The sequence below is a fragment of the Orcinus orca genome, chromosome 10, assembly GCF_937001465.1.
Source record: "Orcinus orca chromosome 10, mOrcOrc1.1, whole genome shotgun sequence".
In the NCBI taxonomy this organism is placed as follows: Eukaryota; Metazoa; Chordata; class Mammalia; order Artiodactyla; family Delphinidae; genus Orcinus; species Orcinus orca.
In genome coordinates this window covers 38073069-38091456 of record NC_064568.1, presented here as the reverse complement: position 1 = coordinate 38091456, position 18388 = coordinate 38073069, and the positions used below count along the sequence as shown (strand labels likewise).

General features: G+C 59.4%; 1 protein-coding gene across 7 annotated transcripts in view; it reads left to right on the top strand.

Moving 5' to 3' along the window:
* Positions 1 to 736: 736 nt before the first annotated feature.
* Positions 737 to 18388, top strand: part of SEMA3F (semaphorin 3F) — a 29509-nt gene continuing 11857 nt past the window's right edge. For 2 of the 7 annotated variants that reach the window (XM_033424425.2, XM_004267824.3), the window contains exons 1-2: positions 739 to 1268; positions 5283 to 5440. In XM_033424425.2, coding sequence (XP_033280316.1) covers positions 5329 to 5440 — 112 coding nt within the window. In that variant the 5' untranslated portion in view covers positions 739 to 1268; positions 5283 to 5328. Of the gene's footprint in view, positions 1269 to 1288; positions 2547 to 2754; positions 2911 to 5282; positions 5441 to 5461; positions 16599 to 18388 lie in introns of those variants that run through there. The other 5 variants (XM_033424420.2, XM_033424416.2, XM_033424421.2 and 2 more) reach the window with 5 other exon arrangements.

Here is an 18388-nt window from a genome sequence, read left to right as displayed (position 1 = left end):
AGGTTGGCTGGAGGGTCCCTTCCTCGGATCAGTTGCAGGGCCCTCAGTTCATCAGGAGGCCATTTGAAAGCCAATGTCCCTTTTAGGAACCCCTATCCGGCTCCTCTGGGGTATGGAACTGTAAGGGGGTGGGTCCGTGGGGCTACTGGCTTGAAATAGGACCGGCTGCTGAGGGCGTCTCAGGGAGCTCTACAGCGGTTGAACGGAGCTGTAAGGCTGACCTGGCTTGGGCTGGAGGCGGCGGGCAGGTCCCGCCATGCCAGCCGTCCCAGGGGCTGCACTGCCACCTGCTGAGCGGCCCGGGCAGTCCCGGGCCCTGAGCTGCGGGTCTCACGCTGGGCCAAGCATGGCGGGCAGCGAGTGGGAAGGAGCGACACGGCAGGGGGTGCGCAGGTGAGCGCAGGCTCGTTGCTCCCGGGCGCGCCTGCCCTTCCCGCCAGGGAGTTGAGTGCTCGGGTAAACACCAGGCGCGGTGTGCGCGGTGTATCCACGGATAGACAAAGCCAGGGCGGGGCGGGGGCGCCGCCTGCGAAGCCAGGGCGGGGGCGCGGGGTGCCGATTAGCCTCCCTGGGCGCAGGCTGCCCCACCGCCTGGGAGCATCGAGCCCAGCCCGCGGACAGGTGGAGAGGGGGCGGGACGGCGGCCGGGCGGGTCCCGCCCTGGGGGTGGGGCCGGGCGGGGCGGACGGGGCGGGGCCGCGCTATGCAAATGTCGCCCACGGGCGGCCAATTGCCGGCTCTCCCAGCGCGGCTCCGAGCGCCCCGTCCCGCCGGCGGCCGCGAGACCAGAGCAAGCGAGCGAGCGAGGGTACGGCCGCGGTCCGGTGACCCCCGAGCGCAGCCCAGCGCGGCCGGCCGGCCCCAGTCCAGAGACCAGGCGAGCACAGCGCCACCGAGCCAAGCCGAGCGTAGCTCCCCGAAGCCCAGCGCGCGCCGTCGCCCGCGCCCCGCTCCGGGGAATGCGCCCTCGGCGCGCCGGCCAGGGGGCGCCCGCAGCCCACCCGGGGGGAGGCGGCCCCGAGCGCCCCTGAGCCTTCCCATGGCCCGGGATGGGGCCCGGGGCCTCGACTGCTGACGCGCCCAAAGCCCGCAGAACCCGTTAAGCCGGGGCCGCGGCCCCGACCCGGGCTCAGGCACAGCGGCGAGAGGGCGCGGGCAGGGCCATGGCCCCGGGGGGCCGCTAGCGCGGACCGGCTCAACCGGGAGCCCCTCTGCTGCCGCCGCCGCCGCCGCTGCTCGGGAGCCCAGGCCCCTCCGCCGTGGAAGAGGTGAGTGCGGCGGGAACCGGGAGGGAGCGGTCAGGCAGCCGGGCCACCCCGCGATCCCTCTGGGACCCGCGGCACTGCAACTCTGCGCAAGTGTCCGGGGCTTGGGGCTCAGAGAGCCAGGGGGCTTTCCGCGGACGCAGGGGTGACCAGACGAGTGGGTGCCTATACCTGGCCGGGCTGCCCCGACCCTCAGCATCGAAGCGATGTGGAGATGTGTGGAGGATGTGGCCTGCGGGGTCACCAGTGTGCAAAGCAACTTTTTCTGTGAAAGGTTCTGGGTGGGTGGGTGGGTGTTCCCATACACCGCCACCGCCTTGTTCCTGGAGCGGGAGGCCTCATGCCCTTTCTCCTGGCTGAGCTCTCCCACTAACGCCTCAGGCAGCGTTCTTCCCCAGTAGGTACGCCTGCCCTGCCTCAGTGTCCGGATCTGGGGATCGTCTGCTGGAAGGGAAGCGCTATACTGGCAGCCCCCACGTGGAGGGTCTCCAAGATCAACAGGGCAGGACTGCCAGCCCCAAGGCTTTTCTCCCAGCTCTGTGCCAGCCCCCTGACCCCCTGCTGCTAGTTTGGGTTTGTTTTCCAGCAGGGAGTCTTGCTTGGATTAGGGGCCCTGCTGTATGTGGGGAGTAAGTGAGCTGGGAGAGCCTGCAGTCAAGCCCCCGATCTGGGCAGGCTGGGGCCCCAGTGGTTAAGTGGGCAGGGGACACTAGGAGCTAGGTGGACTTGCTTAGAGCAGGTGGGACCAGAACGTGTCAAGGTGGCCCAGGAATGAGGCAGGACTGGCAGGAGGGGTCAGCTGGAGCTAGGTCTGGAGGCCTGGCTGGATAAATAACTTCTAATTCTTGAGATAACTGTGTTGTGAACACCAGCCCATGAACACCTGGGGGAGGCGGGAGGGGGGGAATGAAGGCACCGATGTGTCTGCTCTGGAGGTTGGGGGTTCCTGTCCTGAATTCATACAGATTGTCTCCCAGAAGCCCCTGTCCTAGTTGGAGAGATAGGGAAACTGCACCCAGAGGTTGGTAGGCTCATTCCAGTCCAGGGGGTTGGATGGAGCTGGAGCCTTTTCCCAGGCTGCATAGGGAGTGTGCCTGGACCCTTGGGGTAAGGTGTCCTGGAAGGTGAGGACACTGGGCACGCCTACCCCTGTTGCTGCCCCTCAGTTCTGAAGGAGCCAGGCCCAGAAGTGCAGGGGGTTGGGGAGAGGAGGCCAGGAACCCAGCCTCAGACCCCTGCCGCTCCAGGAATACCTTGAAGGGGAAGATGGAGCGAAGCCAGGTGACCTTGACTGGGAAACCCTGGCCATGAAAGGGGGGGTTTCAATCCTAGCTATGCTGGTGTGTCTCCGCTTCCTGGTCCATAGGGTGTTGGGGGAGGGGGAAGCCAAGGAGTCAGGAAGGAGCTCTGGCCTGCTGGGGGGAGTATGAGAGCAGCTAGGTGGGGGGTGGGGTGCTGTTAATAATTTCTTCACCATGTTCCCCCGCAGCCCCTGCTCCTGCCTCCCTTCCATCCAGGCTGTTCTCAGTTCGAAGGAGCCAACCTTCCTTCCCTGAGGCAGGCTGTCCCCCACAACCCCCCCAAGCCTGAGAAGTCTGGATCAGTCTGGACAATTCGACCTCCTAGCCCCCTGCCCCACCCCCAGGTGCCTCCAGACCCCCTCATCTGGCCGCCCCTTCCCTGCACCCCTTGCCAGCCCCAGCTCCTCGGTTCTTTGTTCGAACGTCTCTCCTCCGTCCCTCCCTCTCTCCTCCCTCTCTCCTCCTCCCTCCCGCCTGCCTCCCTCCCTTGCTCCCTCCCGCCAGCCTTCTTTCCTTCCTTCCTTCCTTCTCTGCTCTCCTCCTGGTGGGCTCCCAGGTGGCGGTGGCTGTTCCTTCTCTGTCCACCCACCTGGGCTGGGCCAGACTGGGGGCTTCTCCGGGGCTGGGGCTGGGTGGAATGCATCTAGGGGCTGGCAGAGGGGAAGCAACTGTGGAAATGCCCTCCCCTTTCCTCTCTCTGTCCTTCTCTTCCTCTTTTTCCTTCCCTCTCCTTCTCTCCTCCACCCCCCAGGCTGCCAAGGAGGGGGCCTAGACTTGGGCCTGAGGCCCCAACAGATTTGAACATCCCCTATTCACCCTTTTAAAGGGCCAAAGCATTGTGGGAGGTCCCTGTAGGGGCCCAGTGGAGCAAAGCCCTCCTCATTTCTGGACACCTTGGGGGACTCCACCACTGTCCTTGGTGACCCTGACCTTGTCACCATGAAAATGGCTGTAGGAGAAATGAGGTCACAGGGAGGACAGGAGGCAAGTCACCCTGAGCCCCCTGATACAGAGGAACAAAGCTCTCTAAGGGACCCAGCCTGCATCTTGTCCTTCCCAAGCCAGGACAGTGTCTCCCAGCTTCCTTGAGCCCCACCCCACTAGCAGGTCAAGTTCTTGAACAAACATATGCTTGTAAGGACGAGTGTGGGCATGTAAGTGTGGACGTGTGTATATCCACAACTGTAAGTGGGGGCCTCCCAGGTGAACCCCAGGGTGCTGGTAGCTGCACAGCCCTTTCTTCCGCCTGCCCGCCTCATCAGGGCCTGCCATTCAGTCAGCACCAGCTTTGTGCCCCAGCAGACTGGCGGAAGGACTGGTTCTAATTCTCCCCTCCTTCCTTCAGCCATCCTCCCTAGGAGGGAGCACCTGTGATGGGGGATTTGGAAGGAACATGAGAGGTGTGTCAGGCACTCAGGAGAGGGTGTTCCCACAGAGGGCACCACATGGGGAATGGGTCAGTCAGCCTGAAGCTGCACTTCCTGTCTGAGGAACCACCAGTGGTTTGCTTGGCAGGAGAGGCAAGGTCTCGGGGGAGGTGGGCTAGGGAGGGCATCAGGGTCTGTCGAGTGGGGTTGGACAGTCAGATGTGGAGCCTGGGCCTTGCCTCAGTATGTGTTAGCCAGTGCAGGGGATTAACAGGCCACGTTACCTCTTACACCCCACCCCCACCTCAGGGTCCTAGAAGTGGGCCTGGGGTCCTGTCTCCCATGGGAGAAGGAAGTAGGCCAGACAGATCTGGGGGATGGGGCTCACATTGTCATTCTTGGTGCCCCCACCCCCAGTGCATCTGGTTGGGGGGGCGCGGTTGGGAAGTTGGCACTGGTTTTCGCCTGGAGGGAGCAATATGTTCAGACAACTGGTGCTGGGCTGCGTTTACCCAACAGCCAGTCTGCCTGGGGAGACAATATTTGAAAAACATTGTATGGAAACTTGGGCCTGCTGGGGGTATGGGAGTTCTGCAGGGGACACTGAGGCTGGCTCAGACCCTGCCCCAGGCCTGCTGGCTATCCTCGCTCCCCTTCTTTGCCCTCTGTAGGCAGAGCTGGAAATTTTCCTGGCAGGAAGTCCTTCTGTATGTCTGACCTGGATCCCTCCTGCTGTGATTTCAGTAAAAGTAGACCCTACTGTTCTTTGACTCTCCTTTTCTGGCTGCTGTCTCTCTCTCACTCTAGGCCATCTATGTGTGTCTCACTCATCCTCCACTCCCTCATGCTCCCAACCCCAATAATCAGGTTCAGATTTTCCTATACTACAAGGAGAGATTTGGCTGGAGCCAGCAGGACTGGACCCATCTCTTCCCTCATTCCTTGAAGTGGGAGAGGGAAGGAACAGCCCGTTGGGTTGGGGGTGGATGCAAGGGAACTAGAGAGGGCTGTAGTTGAGCCCTGCTTGAGCTGAGCACTGTGAATGGAAGTCAGGAAGCTGTGATGCGGGGAGGGTTTGAGTCTCCCATGGCGCCTATTAGTCCTGGTGACCCTAGGCTGCACTCAGTGGCTGGTCTTTAGACCCATTGTTTGGGACAAGAAAGAATATGAGGTTTTCACACTGAGCCATTCATGGGCCCAGTCTGAGGGTGTGAGCAAGGAGACACCCATCGCCCTATTTATTCAGATAGGGAAACTGAGGCACCTTGGGCAGAATTACACAGGGAAATGTTGGTAGGGCAGGATACCCCACTCTGCCTCACACATTGCAATCTTGCTCCCCCTCCCAGGTGTCTAGCCGGCTGCCTGATTTCTGGGCCCTAGGCCCCTCCCACAATGCCTGTCGCTGGCCTCCTCCTCTGGGCTTCCCTACTGACTGGGGCCTGGCCAGCCACCCCAACCCAGGACTACCTCCCGGCCACGCCCCGGGTCCGGCTCTCATTTAAAGGTAAGAGGCTGCCTTGCTGTTCCCCAGCATCCTCCTCTGTCCAGAGCACTTGGCCCTGTTGCACAGGAGAGAGAAGAGAGGTCAGAGCAAAAAAGGATAAATTGTGCAGCCACATGGGTCACACTGGGTGTGTTGGGGCTGACAAAGGAGGTGGTGACTTGCTGGGAAAAGCTGGAGACTGGACTACTTAGATATTTGGAGAAGGGTCCTGAGTCTGGGCTGCTTCTTTTTTTGTTTTTTTTTTTGGCTGCATGGCATGAGGGATCTCAGTTCCCCGACCAGGGATTGAACCTGCAGTGGAAGCATGGAGTCTCAACCACTATACCGCCAGGGAAGTCCCCGGACCGCTTCTAGAGCCAGAATGTGTGGCCTCTGGGTTTGAGTCTGCAGAGCATCTCCCTCTGTGTGATAACTGGGGTGACAGAGGTGTCTTGCCTTTCAAACTTGTGTTTGCAGAAGCCCTTCCCTGGGTTTCCCTGGTGGCGCAGTGGTTAAGAGTCTGCCTGCCGATGCAGGGGACACGGGTTCGTGCCCCGGTTCGGGAAGATCCCACATGCCGCGGAGCGGCTGGGCCCGTGAGCCATGGCCGCTGAGCCTGCGCGTCCGGAGCCTGTGCTCCGCAACGGGAGAGGCCACAACAGTGAGAGGCCTGCATACCACAAAAAAAAACAAAACAAAACAAACAGAAGCCCTTCCCTGCCACTGGTCCTGCCCTGCCTGGTGAGACAATCAGGGCAGACACTGAGGCCTCCGAAAGCTAGAGGAGCAGGACCTGCTCTGCTGGGCTGTGGGTGCTTGAGGAACCTTCCTATGGGTCTCCACGTGAGAGGGGTTCCCAGGAATTGGGGAGGGGGCTCTTGGCTGTGACTAGAGACTAGACCACCCGGTGAGTTCAGGGAGAGCACGTGCTGTTCTGACAGGCCTGACATCCCCAGTGGGCACTTTGCTTGAAGTCACTGGCTCCATCACCTTTGCAGCTAACCCACTAGGCAGGTGAACACGCGTGCCACACACACTCTCCAGGCATACCGATGGCTCACTCACTAGCCACTTCCTCGAAGGTGTGCATGACCCAAGAGTCTGCCCTCGGCCTGGGATAAGGGACAGCAGCCACGCTTGGGGGACCTGGGGTCACCGCTGAGTTCTCAGCCTTGGCCCTCCTCTGGCCCAGGGTCACTTGGTCCAGCTGCCTGCCCTGGGTGGGGCCGACTCAGCCCTGGCTGACCAGATTTCCGGATGCACTTATAAGGGTGAAAGGCTGGGCCAACCTTTCCTTCCTCAGGCTTGGCTGAGGCCCAGCCCCCACCTCACCATGTTCCCATGTCCCCCAGCAGAGCCCCTCTCCTGGCCCCATATTACCTGTGCAACTTGATGGGGGAGTGGGGAGTGAATTTCTGAGGATGTGCCTGGAAGGAGTCCTGCACAGGGCCTGAGAAATGGGCAGAAGAGTTGATTGGTTTGGGTTGTAAAAGACAACTCCTCTCCTAGGCCTAAGCAGGTGAGATACTTATTCTGCTGATATCTCTACCCTTTCCTGGTGGAAGTCCTCAGAGCTGATTAATAAATATTGAAGGGGCCTGGTCCCCCTCTCACCCCATTCCAAGCCCATGGTGCCAGCAGGGAGAATAGAGCATCCCCTCCCCCCACAGGGGCAGGGCAGGTGACTTGGTTTCCGCACCCCTGGGATCCTGGAACCAAGACGTCCACTCTGGGTATTACTTTTGTCATCACCCTGGAGACCCATGAGAGGAAGCAGGAGAAACAAGATATTGGGAGGGTCTCTGTACACTCCTTTTAAACCTTCTTGGACCTGCAGGGGCAAAGGGGCAAAGGCTTTTGTTCCTTTTTTCCAGAGAGGGAAACCGAGTATCAGGCAAGGGCAGGGCCACGGTCAGGCAGGAGGCAGAGGAGAGGCCAGAAATAGTGCTGGTGCTCTGGCCTTGCCGACGCCTGAAGCCCACATCGGTCAGGTCGATTCCCCCTCAGTTAGCTCTGAAGCTGACACCCACAGTGACTAAAAGCCCAACTCACTGGCAGCCAGCCTGTGGCGCTGACTGTTGTGGCAGCCTGGGGTGGGGCTGTTGGCTGCCTGGGGCCACCCCATCCCCAGGCCTCTGTGCTTTTGCACGGGCAGGTTTCCCTGTCCTGAATGACCTTTCTGTTTCCTACTTGATCTCCTGTCCTACTTTTATGCTTAGATGTCACTTAGTTTAGCAGATTCTTGAGTACCTGCCATGTGCCAGGCCCTGTGCTGAGCACTGGGGACTGTGCAGTGAACAAGATGGGGTGCTCACAGACAAAGTGGCTGAAAAGACAATGGACACCCAGCTGGCCGGTGCCTCCTGGGAGCTCAGCACTTACTGTGCACCAGGCCCTGTGCACCCCTATCCCCCCTCATGCTGGATGGTCTCAGGCAGCTCATGCCTACGATGCGGCCCTCAGTGAGGAGTAGGCCCTCACTGATCATTTGTGGAGTGAGAATGGAGACCAACACCTACAGAACCTGGACCCTGGCCTGGCTGTGACCAGGGCTGGGGGGAGCTTCTCCTCCTGTATATACAAGAGGGGCACAGAGAGGGCTGCTCTTGGGAACACTGGTGGTCACTGTGGCTTCATGCCTCAGTTTCTCCATCTGTGCCTTGGATGGATATAGCGGCTGCCATACCAGGCCTCAGGGCCTCCCTTACCCTAGGCACATCCCCTCCCTTGCCTGGGTCCTGCTGCAGTTGGGAGGTGCTAGTTCCGGCCTAGACGGGTCAGACCCTCTAAGCCGGAGGTTCTGGTATGAGGGGCCGCACTGCCCAGGGCAGATAAAGGAACAAAGGCAGGAACTGGGCCAGGCTTGGGCTTGCTGCCTGCCCATCCGCCTGGGCACCCCAGCCAGGCCTAAAGCTGAGAGAGGGTTTAAGGGAGAAGGGACCTAGGGTTCAGTCAGAGTGGGGAGACTCCTACGGCCCATCTGCTGAGCTTCCATCAGCAGCACAGCCAAGGTCATGCAGAAATGAGGGGTCAAGTGAGGAGGATTTTCAGGAGCAGGAGAGCTATTTTTTGAGAGCTCGTGGATGCTTACAACTAGAGAGCCTGGGCAGCAGGGCCCTCTTTTTACCACCTATCCTTGCCTGGGCCTGGAGTCCCCTTAACCCCAGAGTCACTGGCCAAGCCTGGGAGAAAAAAACCTCTCCCTTCCCCCACCCTGAGATGGTCCAAGCCCTGGGGTACCACCTCCCACTGCAGAGGGAGGTGTGAGGGCCCTGCCAGGTCCTTTGTTTAGCTTGGGGAATGTTTACTTTTTCCCAGGAAGCCACCCCCACAATACACTGCTGCTGCCTGGGCTGGCTTTAGCCAGGACTTGAGGCCAAGAGGTGTTTGGAGGGGGAAAGCAGTCTTGTGATGACATGAGGTGGCTGGGCTACTGGGGAAACTGAGGCCGGAGTAAGGAGATGGAATGGAAGGTCACCTTGCCAGGGGAGGTCAGGAAAGATGAAAATAATAGAAATAACAGTAGGTACCCATGATGATAACCAAGTGGTAGTCCCTCCAAGGCCTGGGGAGGGGGACTGCCTGGGTATCCTGTGAGGAATCAGACCCAGAGGCTTTCCCGGGTCACTCAGGAGCAGGACTAAGATGGAGCCTGGCTCTGCCTGATGTCTGAACCTGTCCCAGGACTGGGGGTGGAGGGCAGGTTGGGGATGCAGGCGCAGCCCTCTTCCATGGGCTTGGGCTCGGGCTTGGTCTCGAGCTCTAGGACCCTGCAGTGCCGGCTTTAGCCTGCCCAGCCTCACTTCCCAAGGAAAGGGCTGGGTTCGCACTGGTCAGTCTTCTTGTGCTCTCTACCACTGGAGAAACAGTACTTGGGTTTGCTTATTTCCTATGAATCCAGTTGTCCATCACCCCAGCCCCTCCACTGATCAGAGTCCTCTAGGAAGCTCTCTCCCTTCAGAGAAGGAAAACCAGGGTCCAGGAGTGAAAAGGGCTTCTATGACCAGAGCAGCCCTGGGGTTCAACCTTCTCAAGAGTCTGGGTGTATCTGGCTTGCTCTTTGGGAAGGACGTTTTGCAGGTGGAGGGTGAACGGGTTGGTGCTGGTCAGTGCCCACCAGCCCTCCTCAGCCCAGCTCCTGAGCCTCTGGGGCTATTGGGCCCATAACAGTGCCACCACTTACATCATTTGCGTGTGGCATTCGAGAACCAAAGTCGCCAGGTCTCCTTATTAGGAAATGAGATTGGAGGTTAGGAAGGGTCACAGTCTATTTACTTCACCCAAGGGGGAGTGAGTATGGGGTGAATACGGATTGAATTGGAAGGGCCTTTAGCAAGCCTCGACTTAGCTGGCCTGACTGCATGGTGTGAGGAGTGGGGCTTGCCCACCAGGGGGGCTCCCTGGCCAGCCAAACAGGCTTGGAGCTTCAGATTGCGAGGGACAGGTGAGAAGGCCCAGGAGTTTGGAGGCCAGGGGTGGCACCAGGGAGCTGGGTAGGTGGCTTTGACAGCTACAGGGGGATTTGGAGCTAGCAAACTGGGGAGGTGTGGGTATTCCAGGATGAGCCTGATGAGGGAGGAAGGAAGACCCAAAGCATGAACTTGAGCCGAGATCCCTGCGTTTCGGATCTCAGTTTTCCTGGAAATGGGAGCCGCCTCACTCCTGAGAGGGAACTTGGAAATGGCCGCTTTGGGAGTTGGGAGGTCCTGGGTGCTGGTTGGCTGCCCCTCAGCTGGCCAGGGATCAGCCCTCGGAGAGAGCGGGGCAGGTCCTTGTGCTTGCGGAGAGCCTGCCTGAGGCCCAGCCTGGGTCAGCCAGGCCAGGGCCGGAGGCTCTCAGCTGTGGTCCTTCCAGGTCCAGCCAAGCTTCAGATGGGACCGCCACTGGCTGGGCCTTCTTAGCACAGGCCTTGTCTCTGGTTCCCTGGCACGATGCCCACCCCTCCCTCCCTGGCTCCAGCTTCCCTTGGCACGGAGTGAGGAGCTGGTGCATGCTCAAGGAGTAAATCATGTTCCTTGGCAGCCCCCACTGCTTCGTAATCGTAAAGAATTTAAAGAGAAACCACCAAGATAAAAATCTCATCCTGGCCCATAAAGGCATCTTTCACCCTGTGGCTTGGGAGGTGGCGGCCTCAGAGTGGGCTCCTGGCTGTCTGCACCTGTGTGTGTGCACCTCCAACCCTGTGACCTCTCCAGAGGTGGTGGGGAGCCCAGAGGGTGTCTTCAGAGCCGTGGGTACTTGGCTTCTGACTCCAGGGAGACCTCCCGCTCCTCCCCCAGGGCAGGCGGTGGGACACTTCATTTGGTAGAATGAAGAGGTGGTGCTGTGGTGGTTGAGAGAGCTGGCCCTGAAGGCAGGCAAACCTCTATCCTACCTTGTCAGCTGTGTGATCTTAAGACAAGTAGCTTAGGCTCTCCCACCCCCGGTTTCTCCATGTAAGGTAGGGATGGCAGTGGCCCCATGGAAACGGCATTCTGAGGTCTCAAACTGCCTAGCTTGCATCCTGGCCATGGGTAGACCTTGCGTAGTGAAGTCCGTCTGTGTCCCTGCTGCCTCATCTGTAAAATGGGGGCAAAAATGGTGCTGACTTCATTGTGTTTTGTGCATTAACTTTTTTTTTTTTTAAATGCTTGGCTTTTTTGTTTGTTTGTTTTGTTTTGTTTATTTATTTATTTTTGGCTGTGTTGGGTCTTCATTTCTGTGCGAGGGCTTTCTCTAGTTGTGGCAGGTGGGGGGCCACTCTTCATCGCGGTGCGCGGGCTTCTCACTGTCGTGGCCTCTCTTGTTGCGGAGCACAGGCTCCAGACGTGCAGGTTCAGTAGTTGTGGCTCACGGTCCCAGCCGCTCCGTGGCATGTGGGATCTTCCCAGACCAGGGCTCGAACCCGTGTCCCCTGCATTAGCAGGCAGATTCTCAACCCCTGCGCCACCAGGGAAGCCCTGTGCGTTAACTTTTTGTGAATACAGTTATGGCTCTGGCAAAGGAAGTCTTAGAAACTAAGAGCTACTCTGAGGGTGGCAGACACCCTCAGAGGGCTGTTCCTGGGGGTGCCCCAGGAGTCCGTACTGCCTCACCTCTCCCTCTAGATTTCTAACCTTTGGTAAAGCAGATGGTGTTTGGAAAGGACTGCAAGAGGGACCCTGAGCCCTGTGGATGGAGTGGGGTCAGGAGGAGGAGGATGCCTACCATGGGTGTCTGGACAGGATTTGTGGAGGAGGCTACATCACAAACGGGAAGGGAGATTTTGGGAGCGGGAAGAGCAGGAGCAGAGGTGGGGTGTGTGCGGTGCAGCAGTTGGGGAAGGGCGAGACGCTAGATGGAGTCTTGCTCTTGGTGCTAGGATATAGAGTTTGCACTTTCTCCTTGTGGTTTTTGAGCTCTTTTTTTCATGGCAGAGGTACCAAATACATACTGGGAAAAAGATAATGCATTTGGGGAAGGGATGCCATGGAGGGGGCTCTCCCAGAGATGAGTGTCCCAGTCTGGTTGGGGCCCACGATCTGCTGCAGTGACACAGCCCGCAACCCCCCCGACCCCACACCCTGCACTGTTCTAGTTCCTACAGCTTGTGCTAGGGGTGACCAGGCCTGGGTTGCTCACTTGGGCATCTACATGACTGGCCCGAGAGTATGTTTTCTTGGCCTGACCTGGCGCTGTCCTGGGAATCTGAGCCCTGCCTCAAGGGAGCCCTTAGAGCTCTGGAGAAGCAGAGAAGATTCCTGCTGCATTTTTCTTAGAAATAGCAAGAGGGCGTTTGCCAGAGGCCTGGATGCCAGAAGGCTCCGATCTGAATCCAAAGCCCAGCTCACGTGGGTGCCTGAGCTTGGCAGGCCTGCAGGCCCCTGCCCCCCAGGCTGCTGAGCAGCCCCTGGGAGAGGGTGGAGGCCTCCTGGGGTTGCTTACTGATCCTGACCTGGCAAAGAATGGGGTCTGGGCGGTGGCTGCTGGCCTAGGTTCCAGGAGGCCAGCCCGTGGCGGAGGGAGGCTCAGCTAGGCTGACCTGTGGCATTCTCACAGGGGCTGCTGGCAAGTATTGCCTACCTGCTATATCTCTGCAGGGCAGAGACAGCCCCAAAGCAACAGGCCCCTCCAGGGACCAGGAGGCCTTTGGGGCGTGAGGCCTCAGCTCCACCCCCCTTCCCCCAGTCTTTGTCCTTCCTTCCTTCCCCTGATCCCCCCTTGTCTGCATCTCCTCCCATCACTACCATGATCGCTCCGTGGCTTCCTACCCGGACATGCTCTTTCCTCTAAGGTCTCTGCACCCAGCCAAGAGCCTTGTTTCTTCCCATTTAGGGCTCAGTGCTGATGCCCTCATTTCCTTCCAGGGGCAGAGTCCACTGTGTGGACCTGCTGGTCCACCAGCCTGGGTGACTCCTGTCAGTCCTACACTACAAGTGGAGAGCAACAGCTAGAATGTGGGGGCCTCCTGGGCTCCTGCAGCACCTGAGGTGGAATGGGTGGCACTCTAGGCTCCTCTGCTCAAGGCTGCTCACGCTGTCATTTTGCTTAGCACTCTCCAGTCCTAGCACCAGGCCTGTGTGGAGTACTTGCTGCCTTTCTGGACTGGCGACCAGCTAAGTCATGCCTGGAGTCCTGACACAGCCTCACCACATCCCTCAAGGCTGACCCTGAGCACACATCTGTCTGTGCGGTGCCTCAGTTTCCCCATCTGAATATTGCGGGGGGGCGCTAAGACTGTCTGGGACATCCTGGGAATCTCTGGGTGGGTGATGTGAAGGGGCTGCAGGGACCCCAGGAGTCTGAGGAGGGCAGAGATGGGGGCTGGGCCCAGGGCAGGGGGAGGGTCTTGACACCCACCAGCCTGTTGGTCCCATCCTGGCCTGTCCGTCTGGTTGATTTATCAGAGTAAATGAGCCATGGAGAGTTTGTTGTCTTTTGCAGTCACAGGGAGGAGGAGGTGGTGGAGGAAGGAGTGAGGGGTTTCCGGGCCAGGTCTGGAATGTGGGAGGAGGGGTGGGCTCCCCGAGGCCTGTGGAACTGGAGGCTCTGATACACTCTGCCCACCTGAGAAATGGATTGGTGCCACCCTCCCCTCAGGACGAGCCCCTCTTCCCACCCCCTTCCGACTTCTTGGGGCGCATTCCAGTGTGAACTGCTTGCCTAGCCCAGGCCCCCTCCTCCCACCCCAGGCTCAGGGACCGCCTTGACCCTTCAAGCCAGCCTCCTTGACCACACTGTGTCTTTTCCAAGCTGGGCAAGAGCTCTGAACTTTGCCTGGACTGCGGATGCCCAAAGGTGTCCTCCTAGGCAGCCGTGCATGCCATTTGGGTCCAGGTAGGACGTCCTGGCCCCCTGAGCCACCAGCCCAGACCTAGAACAATCAGGCACCATGTGGTCCTGGGGTTGGGCAGGGATCAATAGAAGCACCGAGGCTGGAGGGCTCCCTACCTGCTGGGACACAATGGTCTAAAGTCACTGGACATCCTTAGTGGGGAGAGATGTAGAACCTTTGCTGTCTACCAGGTTTGTGTGCCAGGGAGTGACTCTGCTGCCCCTTCCCACCTGGCTTTTTCCCGGGTCAGGATGAGCTGTGCCCCCAGCCTGTCTTCTCCTGGGCGGAGCAGGTGGGCGCTGGGGCGGAACGGGCGTGGGAACAGCACGCCTGGGCCTGCCGGTCCCAGGCCCCAGGCCCCAACCCCCAACCTCCAACCCCCAACCCCCAGCCCTTAGCCCCCAAAATGGGAGGGAAGCCTGCAGCAGAGCTTAGCCCAGCTGGGCTGCTCCAGCTCGGCTCCAGCTTGGTGTTTACTGAACAGCTGCGATGTTTACAGTAGCCCTATAGAAGGGGCCCCTTGTTCCAGAGGATTTCCCATCTTGTGGGTCCCACTGGGGGCTCTTCTGACCTCACCACCTCCCCGCACCCCTGGGATAGGCATGTCAGGGTGGCAGGGACTACAATCATCTCTACCCTCTCCAGCGCTGGGCCAGTGTCTTGGCACCTGCCCCTCCACCATTCACTCTGGCCTTGGGTCCCTCTCCCCTGGAGGAGCTGACATTCCCAGGAAGTGGCAGCTTTAAGTGATGAAATACGGGTCCCCAGTTCAGACTTTTAAATTAAATTCAATCAGAGCCGTTATTGAATATAAACACGTGGAGTCATTTACATGTTAATTATGTTGAATGGACTATGAGGCCATAATTAGTTGCTAATTGGGTGAGAGCGGCTGTAATTGGTTTTGTTGGCACTGACCTGGCTCACCTGCCTAGGGGGAAGAGGGGCGAGTATGGATGCCTCCTAGGGAGGCTTCTGGGTCTCTGATCTGGACAGCTTGAACCAGAGATGGGATTGAAGAGGACAGATTTTGAGGGGCTTGGGGCCAGAGGAACCTGGAGCCTACCCCCCAGCGAAGAGGCAGCTTAAGCCCCAGGCAAAACCCTGGGTCTGGCTTCTAGGGGTTCCCATCTAGAACATCCCTAGGGATGGGGTGGGAGGTGGGACTGGGAGAGCCAGCCTCTGAATCAAAGGTGACAGCCTCTTCTGCCCAGCCCCATGTGGGACCTGGACCTGAACAAATGGTAAATGCCTAGGAGAGGGTCCATGGGAGCACAAGGCAGATGCCACCCTGGTATGTCAAGGCAGATGCTGGGGCCCTGGATTGGCCTGGCCAGGGTTGGAGTCTTGGCATTGAGGTACGAGTAAGGTGGACGTGCTGAGCAGGGAGAAAGGTGCATGCCAAGGCTTTAGGGAGGCCCTGCCCCCAGCTCGCCTGGCTGGGGCTCCAGGGTTACAAGGCTGTGGCCAGGGGCTGAGGCCTTCCGGCTGGCCGCTCATTAAAAGAGGATTAGGCCGAGAGCCAGTGGGTCAGCCCAGCCCCTGGGCCTTCCCTCTGGGGCCCCTCACAGCTTGAGGGAGTGGTAAAGGGGCCGGGGGCCAACCCTCCCTAGAGCCCATGGGAGTGTCCAGGAGGGACCCTGCCATTCCTGCTGCTGCCACTGCTACCATCTCCTTATCCACCTCAGTTTCCCTCCTCAGAAGGGCAGGGGGATTAAGTACTGACCAGAGACCCCGGCCAGCACCCCCACCCCTCACCCCCAGCCTCATTTCTCTTCATCTTAGGGATTAAGGCTGGACCAGCCCACATGAAGTCAGAGGTCAGGGCTGAGCTGCCGGGACCTGTCTATCACCTCCCAGTACCCAAGCACAGCCCAGGGAGGTGACCCTGTCCGTCAGGGCCTGCTGCTTTGTAAGGCTGTAACCAAGGGGGCGGGGTACCCATCTCTGATCCAAGACCCCCCTTTTGCAGCAGCCCCTGCCTCACTGGCAAGCAGACCTGGTGTCCTAGAGACAGGCAGCAGGGGTCGGGGGCCGCCCACTCGGGGTCTGCGGGTGAGGGCTGCAGACACGCCTCCTCAGTGCTGTCCTCGCCCACCACCTCCTTTAAAGTAAGGCATCATCAGCTGCTTCCCAGAGAGGAGGAAACAGAGACCCCCAGGATTAAGCCTCCTTTACACTGAGAAAATTCCTGCCTCTGGACCTTTGCCAGGCCGTTCTGGGCCAGGACCCCTAGTGTCTAATGGCCATGGGAGAGTGCTAGAGGCTGGAAACGACTGCGGAAATGAGGTGTCTGATGCCAGAAAAGGCTCTTCCTTCCCCATGACGGGAAAAGCCTTCCCGGATGTCACCCCACCCAACCTGTGCCCAGCCTGGATGAGGGCATGGGGGTGGGGAGCTCTTCCCTGGAGCATCACTCAGGCACACCACCCTCCCTCCCCAAGGTCGGAGCTTATACAAACTTGAATCCCTGACACCCACAGAGCCTTTGGTTGTGCCCCAGCCCCTCCTTCTGTATTGTCCTGGGGGTGGGGGAGGGGCGACACTCCTGCTATCAGAGCTGGGCCTGGGGCAAGTGGAGCAGAGGTGGGGACTGGCCTGAGGACAGGAGCAACCTCAGTCCGTGTCAGCTCCCCCACATCCATGCCCCCTCAGGCCCCCAGGTCCCCTTGGCCCAAGTCCCTGCTCCTCAGTGGGGCTGAGGGCCAGTAAGCTCTAGCCCTGCTGACACTGCAGGTGTCAGAGCAGGATGCCCAGGGCTACTCAACCACCATCTGCCCTGACCCGGGCTTCTTGGAGGAGTGAAGGCCCCCTGTTCCTCTACCCTGCGGCAGAGTGAGGAGGTGGGACAGCACACCAGTTTCACTCCTCACCCTGTGACCTAAGGTGAGCACCACTCTCCCCTGGGCCTCAGTCTTCGTGTCTGGAGCTGGGGGTGCAGGGCTGTCATGGGGACCCTTATTTGAATTCTTTACTACAATCTGGCATGAGGGAAATGAGTGCTCCGAGACCGCAACTGGGGTCATGAAGCCCATGCCAGAGCCAGAGATTCCTCCCCCTTGCTCCCACCCATTTCCTACCCCACACAGCCTTATGGGGGCTCCCCACACCCACCTTAGTTTCCACAGAGACCAAAACATCACATCCTGTGACAACAGAGCCATTGACGCCATATCCCGTGGCCACTGGGAGGGGTCCCGAGGGTCCTGAGTCATGTGCCCTGTCAATGGAGGACGAGTCACCTTCCGGCCCTGGCCCTCCAACAGGCAGTCCCCACCACCAGGACTGGCTCTGCCGGCACCTGACCCTCCTTTAGCCCAAAAGGCCATGGACCTGGGTGGGAATATCACGCTCCATGCACACTGACATGTCACTTCCCTGCTCTGTGCCTCTCATCTGTGATTTGGATGTTAATGAGCACAGGGCTTTGCACATAATAGGTACTGGATGGCTAAGTAAGAGGCTCCCTCCATTCCCACCTCTACCAAAGGGCTCAGGCACGGAGAGTTGAGAGGGAGGATGTCAGATCAAGGCTGGTCTCCTGCTCCTCACATAGGTCTCAGTTGCCTCATCTGCTGAATGGTGTCTCCTCTGTCTGTACTTGGGAGGGGGACTTGGACTTGGGGGTCGTGTGGCACTGTAGAGGGGGAGGGTCTGGATTATAGGGACCCAAGGCTAGGTGGGGATGGGAAGGTAGGCATTATGGCTGGTTGCATCCCTGGGGCTAGATATTTGGAGCTCCCCGCACCTTAGGTGTCTGTGTCTGAAGGTGCCCACTTCAGCCTCGCCTCCCTTCCCCCCATTGCCCCCCAAATGACCCCTAGCCCAGCAGGACGGGTAAGGGCACAGTCAAGGCCATGCCCCCAGCCAGGGTATAAATAACCCCTGGCGGGCTGTCCCAGCCTGGGGGGGCTCTGCTGGCAGCCCCACTTCCTCTCTGGACACTTCCTGGCCCTGGGTTGGCGACGGGGGGGGGAGTGTTTACTTTCCTGTTGTCACTATGGCCGGGTGGCCAGGCGGGGGACTCCGAGTGGCCCAACAACAGGTGCAGGACAGGTGCTCAGGCTGCCCTGCCTAGGACTTCAGAGGCACCGCTGATGAGGCTGTAGCCAGGCAGGGATCGGCCCTTTGATCCCTTGGCGTCCCTGCGTCCCAGTGGTGGGCCAAGGTCATCACCTGTATTCTCCTGCTGCCATAGTCAGGGCTGGGCAGGGCAAGGCCTTTGCCCTGCCCAGCCCTCAGATGTGGGCTCTGGGTCTGCTGTGGGACTCCCCTGGCTCCCAGCCCACCTCACACACCCATCTCAGCACATCCTGAAGCTCCCATTCAGAGCTGCTCTCAGGCACAGCCCCTCCAGCTCCATTCCCGGGTCTCCAGCACACAGCAGGGGTCAAGGTCAGCCAGGCCAGTCAGAGACAGCGGCCTTGACTAAATGGGATGGGGCCACCTGCTGGTTCTACCTTCAGGCAGCATCTATGGCTCTCAGTGACCTCAGATCCCAGGGCTCAGATTCTCCCTCTCCAGACCTCCCCCTTGATAGCCCCACCTGTGAAATGGGTTACCAGATGTGGGGCAGGGAGATGCGATGTGTAAGTTCCCCGTGGTGGATGCGTCATCTGATGTAGGACACATATGTGCGTGTGTGTATACCTGGGCCATGTGCATGCATACATACT